The sequence below is a fragment of the Oreochromis aureus genome, linkage group 3 (genome assembly GCF_013358895.1).
Source record: "Oreochromis aureus strain Israel breed Guangdong linkage group 3, ZZ_aureus, whole genome shotgun sequence".
In the NCBI taxonomy this organism is placed as follows: Eukaryota; Metazoa; Chordata; class Actinopteri; order Cichliformes; family Cichlidae; genus Oreochromis; species Oreochromis aureus.
Genome location: NC_052944.1, coordinates 30,741,473 through 30,752,366, shown reverse-complemented (window position 1 = coordinate 30,752,366; position 10,894 = coordinate 30,741,473). Strand labels below are relative to the sequence as shown.

Genomic DNA, 10,894 nt, shown 5'->3' with positions numbered 1-10,894 from the left:
AAAACATGTCCCATTGCCCTTGCATCCTGACCATCTTATGTTTGAGTGGAAAAATCGGGGGTTCATATATCTTTTGTTGGAATTAATAAACATTGTTTGACCCTAATGTCAATAGTTTCATCATGAACGTCCGAAATTTAAAAACCTTCAAGGCATGAAGGTAAAGGTGTTTTTAAACACTAGTCTAGCCTTATTTTTCACAGGGATTTCTCAAGATGATCCTGCGCTGCTTAAATAATTTTCAGACACAAGCACTGAAGAGGTAAATCGGTGACTGATAGTGTTGCTGTCATGGTGTGCTGTGCGTAGACAGGAGAGGAGGACCCAAACACTGGACTCACAGTGAACGAAAAGAGGCAGCTTTATTGTGCTGTGCCAGAAACTCCAAACATAAACTCACAAGAACAAACCTAAACTGAAAACATAAGGCTTATAACAAAACATTGGAAAAACCTGAAAAGGAGGGAGCACGGAAACAAAACACACAGCTTATTAAGGGTATGACGCAACGCTGAACACTGGAGGACACACACTATAAAGACACAGGCAGGATCATGAGGGAATGAGGAAGAGGTGGGAACACAGCCGGGAGAAATTAGACCTAACGAGACAGGAAGCGAAACTGGAAACATTGACATAAGACATGAACCTTCAAAATAAAACAGGAAATCCACAAACTGAACTCAGAGACACAACTCCGACAAAGAACTGAGGGAACACAGAGTACAGGGAAAAGAGGGACATGAGGGGTAAAGGAATACACAAGCTAAGAAATACAGAACAGAAACCAAAACACCAGTAGTCACAAACCATGAACCAAAAGGAAAACAGACTAATAAACAACAATACAAAATCAAAACACTGGGCCACAGACCGAGGACCGTAACAGTTGCACAATTATGGTCAAAGTGATAATCACATTATTGTTTCCAGAATTAATTTTAAAGTTATTTTTTATTATAAATTCACTTTAGTAAGATAAAGTGTTTCTATTGCACTGCAACTATTTTCACTTTTATATGTTGTTATCTTCATGCATATTAATCTTTCTTTATTAACATATGATTATTGTTCACACAAGGAGAAGACTTCCAAGTTAGTTGGTTTAAGGGGTAATTGCTTTCCCTCATAGGGTCAGATGAGTTTAGATAGATGTTTTTCTAATTATCTAAAAACTGCATTGTGTATTTGCTTTAGTTATCTTTATCTAGTAAGTCTGTTTAAACTGAAACAGTGTGACAAAAAAAATGAAATCAGGAAGAAAGCAAATGCTTTAACAGTAACCTGATGAGCACTGCAAACTTGTAACTTAAATTTTACTGAGATCTATATATTTTTTTCCCAGGCCTGCTTACAGTGCAACCAAACCTCTGTGAATACAATCTCTCAAAACAACAAATAGAACTACTCTAATGCACTCTCTGAAGTCATGAATCTAACTTATGCAATACTACTTGAAGTAAATGTGGTGCAAAAACCTGGAGCTACACCTGATATTTACTCACAGAAATACAGTTGCCTCTCCATCCTGCATCCTTTAAAAAATACTTTTGAAAACATTAACTAGAAATACTCATGACATTTACATAGAATGCTCTTTCTTATGAAACAAGTAAGAGAGGAAACATTATTATTATTGTTGTTATTATTATTATTATTATTATTATTATTATTATTATTATTATTATTGTTATTATCATTATTATTGGCATAGGACTGGTATCCTTGAATGAAATGAAAAATGAAATGAGACTTTATGTTTTTTAATAATATGGCCAAGAAGAAGTAAATAAATACTAAAATGAAGGGGCCCAAGGATGGATCCTTGAGGTACACCACATGGGAGGGGGGCGGAAGATGAATGAAATTTACCAAGTGAGACAGAAAAACTTCTATCAGAGAGGTATGACTTAAACCACTCCAAGGCAGTGCCTCTAATTCCAACATGATGTTCTAGACGATAAATCAAAATATTGTGATCTACTGTATCAAAAGCTGCTGTGAGATCCAAAAGCACAAGTAAGACAGACTTATTATCATTATTATCATTAATATTATTATTATTATTATTGGCATAGGACTGGTATCCTGTTCTTGAACCAAAAATACATGCTGGAATTGAATGACTTTTGTACTCTATAAAATTCATTATGAAACAGTGATTCATCTTTCAGGAATTGCACCCAAACAAGAATGTCCTGGACTGTTAGAATGAATTTTTTTCAGGTTCATCAGCATCTTTTTAAAGGACAAATTTGTACAATTAACAATTGAAGAGAGAGAAACTGCAAAGAAAGTCAAAAATTAAATTACGTTAAAAAATCAGGAAGTGAGTGTCATGGTCCTGGGTCATTTTAACCCAGTGTTCTTAGTTTTCCTGTGGTCTTGTATTATGTTCTTTATGTTCATAGGATTGTTTGGTTTGGTATTTGGATTCCCCCCTGTGTCCTTGCTTATATTGTGGTGTTTGTTCTGATACCGTGTTCCCATCCCTTGTGTTCTGTTCTCCTCATCCTCTCGTGTATTCATTCTTGTTCTCTGCCTCTCTCTGTGCTCCTCTCTGTGTACTCTGTGTTGTGTTTGAGGTCCACATCTTAGTGTCAGTATTTTCAGTTTCGTGTCTTCCCCGTTCTGTCATAAGTAATTGTCCTCAGCTGTGTTCCCCGTGTGTTCCCACTTCCCTCATTACCTTCTGTGTATTTATGTCAGAGTATCCCTTTGTTCCGTGTTGCGTCGTCCCTCTAGGTTGTGTGCATTCCCTCGTCTTCCTAGTGCCTCAGCTCTAGTTTCTCCTAAGTATAGTTTTGTATGTCTATGTTCCTATTAATAAAGACCTGCCTTTTGAGTTATCCCTGCGTGTCCTGAGCCGTGCATTTGGGTACTCTCTCGCCTTCACACAGCCGCCGCATGACAGTGAGAATCAATTGAAACAGGAATACACAGAGATGACAACAGTAATGTATTAATAATGTTCACTAAAAAATGTGCCAAGCTGATCTCAAGCAGTGCATTAGTTTTAATATATTATTGATTTTACATGATTCATGTAAATTATCTTTATATAAAAGCCATGAATCATCTCCTTGGTGACTGTGGTCCCAACTGCCTTCATTAACAAGCACCTGTAGTTTTGGGCTGATCTACCTTTCTCATGATAATCCTCAACATATGAGGCATATTTTGCATGAAGCTCCAGAACAAGGGCAACTGAATTCCATTTCATATTTCTTCTATTTGTGAATAAGTGCACCAAAATTTGTTACCTTCTCACCCTGCTTCTTGCTGCCTTGTAGCCAATTCCAGCCTTGTGCAGGTCTACAATCTTGTCCATGTTTTCCTTTGAAAGCTCCTGGGTCTTGTTCATGTTAAAGGAGAAGTTGGAGTGAAAGAGACTGACTCTGTGGATAGATGTGCTTTATACACGTAATGAGCTGAGATCAGGAGTTTCTTTAATTGATTGCTTAATTCATTGCGATTTTGGGTGCCAGAATTCTAACTGGCGTGTGCTTGGTAATAAAGGTTTCTCCCCAAAGTACAAAGTCATGTTTTGTTTCAATTAGTGGCATGTTTTGTTTTTATTGGTTTTGATGAATTAAAATGAAACATCCTTAATATTTAGAGACTGTTGCTTTTATTGTAAGTGAGCACAAACCACAAATTCAACAGGGTGTATGCACAGGGTGTATGGCTGTGTGCCCAACCCAGTCTACATGTGTTTAGTGGACTTGGAGAAGGCAGGAGCTTGGTGCGGATAGCTGGCAATAATTCACACTCATTCCTGGTAGGTGTTGTATACTGACATGGCTGCCCTTTGTCAGAGATTTTGTTCATTTTTTTATGGACAGCATTTCTAGGCATAGAGGGTTGCAGAAAGATTCCAGTTGGGCAGTTTTAGAATCTCCTAATTCGTGCAGACAGTTTACCCAGTTTAACATAAACCAAGAACACAAGCAATGCCAGAGTTACCTTTACTTTGAGATTACGTCTAACTTTCATGCTATTTATATAAAGACTAAAAATACGCTAAACTTTAGTCCTTGTTGTGAAAACGTCATCGTACGAATGAGACATTTTCCATAAAGGGGGAAAATGTACACTGTATTGCACTGAGATGGCAATACATTTTCATGAAAAAAGGTCATCCTATCAGTCCAGGAGATTTTGTGTGGGTGCAGTTCCTGAAAAGATGATTCACTGTTTCATTATGTAATGCATACAGTGCAAAAGTCATCCAATTCCAGTTTGTATTTTTGGTTCAAGAATATATATACACAGGATAACAGTTATTAATACAAATAAAAAACATAGTAATAATAATAAGAAGAAAAGATAATAATAATAACAAAAATGTCACCTCCAGTACTGGTTTGATCAGTAGGAACTTTCCATGTAAAAGCCATGAGCATTTCCAGTTAATGTTTTTAAAAAGTATTGTTCAAAAGGACAGGGGATGGTTATTTGATCTCCTTCTTGTTGTTTAATCATTACCCTGACCTTCAGTAACAAATGTGAGGTCTGCTATTCTTTAGATGTTGTTCTAGATTCTTTTGTGACCTTGTAGATAAATCATCAATGCACTCTTAGAGTAATTTTGATTGGCTACAGCGGCCACTCAAGGCAAGTTCACAGGCAAATTATAGATATGAAAATGAACAACAAAAAAGCAAACTGGGAGCAGTCAGGTATAATATAATTTTTTCCAAAGAAAAGTGAACAAATATAATAAGCAGATTAAGAATAGTTTAGCTATCGGCAGCTGTTTAAGACAGCAAGCCAGTGATAGCTGTGACACTATCTGTCCAAATAGATGTAGCACAGCTTAACACCATGAAACTCATGGCTATTAATTTCAGATACAGTCGGAGAGAGCGAAGCAGCAGCAGCTCCCTCTCCAATGTTGGCTAGATGTGCCTAAGGTGAGCTCATGTGATTTTTATTGAAGGTGGAACATGAACAGTTCATTACTGGCCACCATTATGAGGATAATATAGTTCCTGGTTTAAATCAAATTCAAAAGAGAAAAAAGAAAATCAAAAGAGAGAGATATGTCTCAAGAAGGGAAAGGGGTCCCCACAGAAGCTGCTTATGTACAGAATTTTTCTTTAACTCTAAAAAGTTAAAAGTGTTAACTTAAGTAAAAGTGAAAGTGAAAAAAACAGCCTCTGAAATGTACTCCAAGTCACAAGAATACAAATGTTATTTAAATCTGGATTGTACTTCTGATGAATGTGGTCAGAGTGAAGCTGTTATGTAGGAACCAAGCAGTAAAAGAAACAAAAAGATTCTGTTGTCTACATTGTAGAGGCTGATTTATACCTCCACATCTAATCACAAAAACTAGTACAGTCCAGGGTTAAAGTGTGATTCAGCAGGTGGGGAAACCCAAAAATCTGTTAGGGTTAAATACATGTCACATACAGATCCAGTATGTGATTACAAATGACAACATTACATATAATCTTTAAGTCTGCAGTTTATCAAGCATGAATGAGCAGTCCATACATTTCAATCTAAGCTCTCGGCCTCCTCTCCCGTCCTTTCTTTTGTTACTTCTTTCTCTATCCCTGAGTAAAGTTCTCTCACACTCTTTTCTCTCCCTGTGTGTGAAGTAGTCTGGCTCAAGTGTCAAAGAAGGGGGTAAGTAAGAAGCCTCAGGAGACATTTTGTGTTCGCAGTAGTGATGGTCCATTTGAAGCTGAAGGACATGGGTTTTTCTCTGTATCTATTATTGCAGGATCTACTGTACAATATAAAGCACCTTGAGGCGACTTTTGTTGTGATTTGGCGCTATTTAAATGAAATTGAATTGAATTGAATAAATACAGCTAAATGGCTATATTAAAGTTAAAGATAGTCTTGAAAAATCACTTCATTACCTGAAAACAAACAAAAGAAAACACTCCTATGGAAAAATACTGCACCTGTTGGTTTAGCCTGTGTGCATCAGACATGACATCATCACCCCTTTAAAGTCCAGAAATGCTAGACAGGCCCTTTCCCACACCTTAGCTGCATGTAGACTCAGAACAAAGAATCTATGGTAAGTACGAACAAATGAGTTAACATAATAAACGTAACATGATAAAATATAACAGAGTATTTGCTTTAATCTGCTCAGGGTTTGAGTTTGACTGCAACATCATGCGTACACAAACAAACCATCATAGCAAGTAAACATATGTAGTGAAGTGCAAATAAAGCAATGAACCAGTATTGATCCACTTCATCAATTGTATTGAAAAGAGGTTCAGTCATTCGAAGCTCGTTTCAGTGACATCTAGTGGCGAAATAGGAGACAGCAAATCAATGTCTCAATTGTGTGCTAAGTGTAACGAAGGTTTGTTTTAATGAGGTACAACTTTGGAAAGATAGATGGACTGGTCAGTGGACTCTGTAAACTTATGTTTGGAACTGTTACCACTGATTTTGTTTCTCTTCTTGCGTAGCACCATCGATGGTTCCAACCAGTCATGTGATTCTGTCATGTATCTGAAGGGATGTCATCATTCGCGTGTGATTTATTTATCTATTTATTTATTTATTTATTTCTGCAAAAAACTGAAGCTTTTATCCAAAAATGGTTCATTACTAGAAGCTTTTCAACACAGTCCTATTTGGTGTCGTCTGGCAGCCAAAAATATGCAGAGCCACTATAGCAATATGGTCATCACTAAATATGTGGAGAATAATGTGCTTAATGTGTAAAAACTTATGAGACAAGTAATGAGTATTCTGACTGTTAACCCACTTTGTCACACTGTGAGATACAGCAGCTGAACCTTTAGCGTTAACACGCTGCGCTAAAACAGTTTGTGTGTTTTTGCCAACGTTTGTTGAGCTAATAGAAATGTTGCATTTGAAATTACCTACCACTTAAAAAAAAATATTTCCATTATATTTGCTGCTTTTCAGTAGCTCTAACTACATGCTGCAGTACCACAGCCACAACTTACGAAGACCTGCACTTGTTCCGGCCCACTTTAACCCCCGAGTATAAGCCCTATAGATGAAACTAAATGAGTCTGTGCTGAAAATGTAAAGAGTCGAAATTACACATATTTGTTTAAAAAAGGTAGAAGCTCAAGTACAGATACCTGAATATTCTACTTAAGTATAGTAACGAAGAATTTGTATTTTTATACCTTCCACTTCTGTGTGCTATGCTTTAGCGATGGATGACAAAATCCTTTAGAGATGGGGTCTTAAAATATTTAACATCTCTATCACTTCGAAGAGATTTACCATAACTTAACCAGCTGTGCAAATACTCCAGTATCATACCATTCATAATTTATCCCAACCCCAGGATAAAGAGGTTGGATGAATGCAGTTTGGACTTGATGGATTAGAACCATTGGGTCAGAGACACGATAAAAACACAGAGTGCCTGCTTTATAATCCAGGAAGACTCCAATCTTGCAGAGACCAGAGCCGGGCACTTTGGTTTCTACATTATTGTGACAGAATAAAAAGCCGTCTGCTGTGCAGTCTAAACTCCAGGACTTGTCATTTTTTCCAAACTGTGACTCATCTGATGTCCGGCTGATGTTTTTATAAGCCACTGCTACAGACAGAGTGCGAGCATGTCCCTCTACCTCCCAGTAACACCGGTCTGCCAAACCCTCTCTGCACAGCACCTGGGGAAATTTAGTGAACCTGCCCAGATGCGCTGAAGCCTGGCCAGGTGAAGGCCTCATTCTGCGATTCTCGCATATCAGGTGGAGATAACGATAGTTTGAGGTCCCATCCAGTGTGAGGGGATAAACATCTGGCAAAAAATATAGCAAGTACGATCAATATTACCACTATTTTCAACTGTAACGGACTACTATATGATTTTATAATGTTTCAAGTCAATTTCATACAACGTAAAAGCTCTTCTCTGCTGCTGGGGGCCGGAGGTAGAGAGAAGTCAACATATGAAACTGTGAAGAAACAAACTGGAGTTATTTTTAAAAAAATCCCTGGGTATCTATGAAGCAACTCATCCACAACACTGTCTTTTTTCTTTTTACATTTCCAACTGTTACCTGTGGCTGAGATCCTGGGCCATGTTTCTTTCAGTGACATTTCCAATTTATCTTTGAGCTCAGACAAACACTTGGTTATGTCTTTAAAAGAGCGTTGAGGAGGAGCTCCAGGTGAGCCATCTGGAGAATCCCAGGAAGTGGAGAGATGCTGTGAAATATAAGGAGTTGACAAAAATGGTAATTTTTTAAGCAACCCATCATAAATCTAAACGATCTCATGCAGGTCTAGAATATCTGCTGTAATGTTCATTTTGGCCATTTGGATCGAATTGTGTTCAGTTCTCTCTTCTTTTTTTTTTTTAGGGCTTTGAAATCTGGTATTTTGCAGGAAAACCTTTGCTACGTTGCGAGCAGCTATACCTGCATCAGATATATGAGGTCATCTGCATCCGAAGCTTTTTCCAGTTCAGCGTATGTTCTCTTCAGTTTTGTAATCTCCTCCTTCAACTGAGACTGGCGGTCCTCCACCTGAGCGGTGGCAGTTTTTTCCTGGACTTTAATCAGCTGCTTCACCTCGCTCTGTTTTCTTTGCATGGAGGAGATGAGCTCGTCGAAGATCTTGTCACAGTCGTTCAGGGAAATCAGAGCAGAACTCTGTTGGCACATCGCAGATCTGTTTTTAGTTTAAAAGTTTTTCTTTCTTCAGTTAAAACAACAACCCGACTTGATCTTTGAACCCCACAGACCGAGACAAGTGTAGAGGATATGTTAAGCATTAAAAGACGTTAAGCTAACAACCACCTGTGGGGCACAAATCACACCTAAAGAGAGAATGCTAAACTGAAAGTCATCAGATGAGAAGAATCACAGTGTTTGTTGATGCTGCTACTGAATTTGCAGATCCACAGCATGTTTCTCAAAGTAAAGGTGAAAAAGAGCAAATCAAAAACAAATGCTGAAAGCAGTGCTTGTTTGTGCTGCCCTCAAGTGGGTAAAAATCTTATTGCAAGTTTGATCAGAGCTAAATACTGAGACTATGTTAACACACTAAAGCTCATTTCAGCAGCTATCTTATTCACCCAGCAGATGAATGCACATATCAAATCTGAAAACATTGCTTTTCCACACCTTGAGACTCTCCTCAGCTTGGCTCAGTTCTTTCAGCTCCTTCTCTTTCTTTTGGACTTTGTCCTGGATTTTACTTTGGTTTAAAGCCAGCTGGTTCTGCAAGAAGCATGGTTGCATCCAGTGAGTCATTTAAATATCAGTAATCAGTAATGTTATTAAGGAGTAAGTCTGATGGCCACATGTCATTTGGAAGCACAGAAGCATTTGGACTTTGAAAGGTAGCATTATGTGCTCGACTCCTTGCCCCCACCTTTGCCTTATCCTTGAGTGCTGAAGCGGAAACACATCCGTGGCCCTTGTGCTCATCCACTGTGCACAAAGAGCAAACAAGCTGCTCATCTTGCTCACAGTAGAGCTCCTTTAACTTGCTGTGTTTGGTGCACATTTTCTCCTGTATTGACACTGTAGCTGCCACCAGCTCGTGCTTCTTCAACACAGCAACGCTGTAGTGAGGCTCGAGGTGAGTGGGACAGTAAGATGCCAAGCAGGTCAAACATGACATGGTGGCTTTGATTCTGATCCCACAGCAAAAGTCACAGGCAACATCTGTTGGGCTGGCATAGACCAGAGAAGGACATGTTGGCTTTGTGCTCTTTAGCTTATTCACAACCTAGACAGAAAGACAGAAACTGTTAGGATGTGCTGTAAAGAGAAATAGAATGTTTTTGAGGCTGGCTTCATAAGGAAGTGTGTTCACATGAAAATTGTTAAAATGCCCAACTCTGGAGCTCAAATAAATATATCGGTACAAACTGGTACAAAACCAGTTCCACTTGTTTAATTATTTACACAGTTACAGGAAAAAGGGGGATGATTTCTTATGTAACAATACGACTGATACATTATCTGTGAACTACAGAGTCTGTGCTAAGTTCATTTCTGTCCCCTCACCTCAGCCAGCATGTTGTTCCTCCTGAGAACAGGCCGATGGCTGAATGTCTCCCTGCACTGAGGACAGCTGTATTCACCCTTCTCCTCCTCTCTATCCCAGCAATCCTCAATGCAGCTTTTACAATAACTGTGTCCACAATGAATGGTGACGGGTTCTTTCAAAAGATCCAAACACACCGAACAGGAAAACTGAATGCAGTCCAGGTCAACTCCATGTGGCTCATCTTGCTGATGTTGCTGCTTGCTAGCCATTTTAGTTGTGGTATTATTAAGAAACAGAACTGGACTGTCCCTGAGTTGATATATCTCTGAAGCACTTGGCAAATGAAGCTGCTTGCAGCAGAAGAGTAGAGACTAAACAGGTCAAGTGTGAGGTTCAGTCAGTGTCCGCCCACTTTAATTGTCGTCACATTTGCGTTGATGATTCGTTTTAAAGGGGAAGATAGAACAAATCAGTTTATCAGTCATAGAGACTACTGAGCATACACAGTCTATAATTTACTACTGCACTGCTGCATTTGCATCTTTCAGAGTCTGAGGAATGCTCTTGGGGAAGAACAACAAGGCTTACATTGTAGTTTTATACTGTAGTACTGTTTGTTGCTTTGTTTTGCATGGTGTTTGTGTTGTCCTTTCATTGCTGTGTCATCTCCTACACATTACTGTTAACCACAAAGTAACCTTAAAATAACCAAGAATCAACTGCATGTTTTTTTTAAAAAAAATGTGTAACAATAAAATGCAAAAGATACAAATTCACTCTTTTTTTTCTAAGTCCAAAAAGGAGTCGCTCTAAAGACTGACGGTTGACAATTCTGTAAGGGCGGAAAAAAGCAAGCAACACAGATTTGGAGAAAAACAAAATCTGCACTGAGATTAAATGCTGGTAGATTAATCTTAAGATA

The 10,894-nt window shown here is 38.4% G+C and overlaps 1 protein-coding gene across 3 annotated transcripts; it reads right to left on the bottom strand.

Annotated features, from left to right (window-relative positions):
* Positions 1 to 343: 343 nt before the first annotated feature.
* On the bottom strand, positions 344 to 10,859 carry LOC116321208 (E3 ubiquitin-protein ligase TRIM47-like). Of its 3 annotated transcripts, XM_039609933.1 has the most exons (7): positions 9,990 to 10,859; positions 9,349 to 9,708; positions 9,099 to 9,194; positions 8,391 to 8,624; positions 8,031 to 8,178; positions 7,866 to 7,925; positions 344 to 7,768 (listed from the first exon to the last, which is right to left on the bottom strand). In XM_039609933.1, the coding sequence occupies exons 1-7, from the start codon at positions 10,239 to 10,241 to the stop codon at positions 7,239 to 7,241; spliced, it is 1,680 nt and encodes a 559-aa protein (XP_039465867.1). In that variant the 5' UTR covers positions 10,242 to 10,859; the 3' UTR covers positions 344 to 7,238. The 3 variants fall into 3 exon arrangements, with proteins under 3 accessions (XP_039465867.1, XP_031596850.2, XP_039465868.1); XM_031740990.2 differs by having other exon boundaries at positions 7,866 to 8,178; XM_039609934.1 differs by having other exon boundaries at positions 7,629 to 7,940.
* Between the last annotated feature and the right edge of the window lie 35 nt (positions 10,860 to 10,894).

Excerpts from the sequence above, each read along its gene's own strand:
- LOC116321208 (XM_031740990.2), bottom strand. The coding sequence starts at position 10,241 with ATGGCTAGCAAGCAGCAACATCAGCAAGATGAGCCACATGGAGTTGAC. Across the intron at positions 9,195-9,348 it reads CACTCAAGGATAAGGCAAAG|AACCAGCTGGCTTTAAACCA; the intron begins GTGGGGGCAAGG and ends TGCTTCTTGCAG. Across the intron at positions 8,625-9,098 it reads AAGCTGAGGAGAGTCTCAAG|AGTTCTGCTCTGATTTCCCT; the intron begins GTGTGGAAAAGC and ends ATGTGCCAACAG.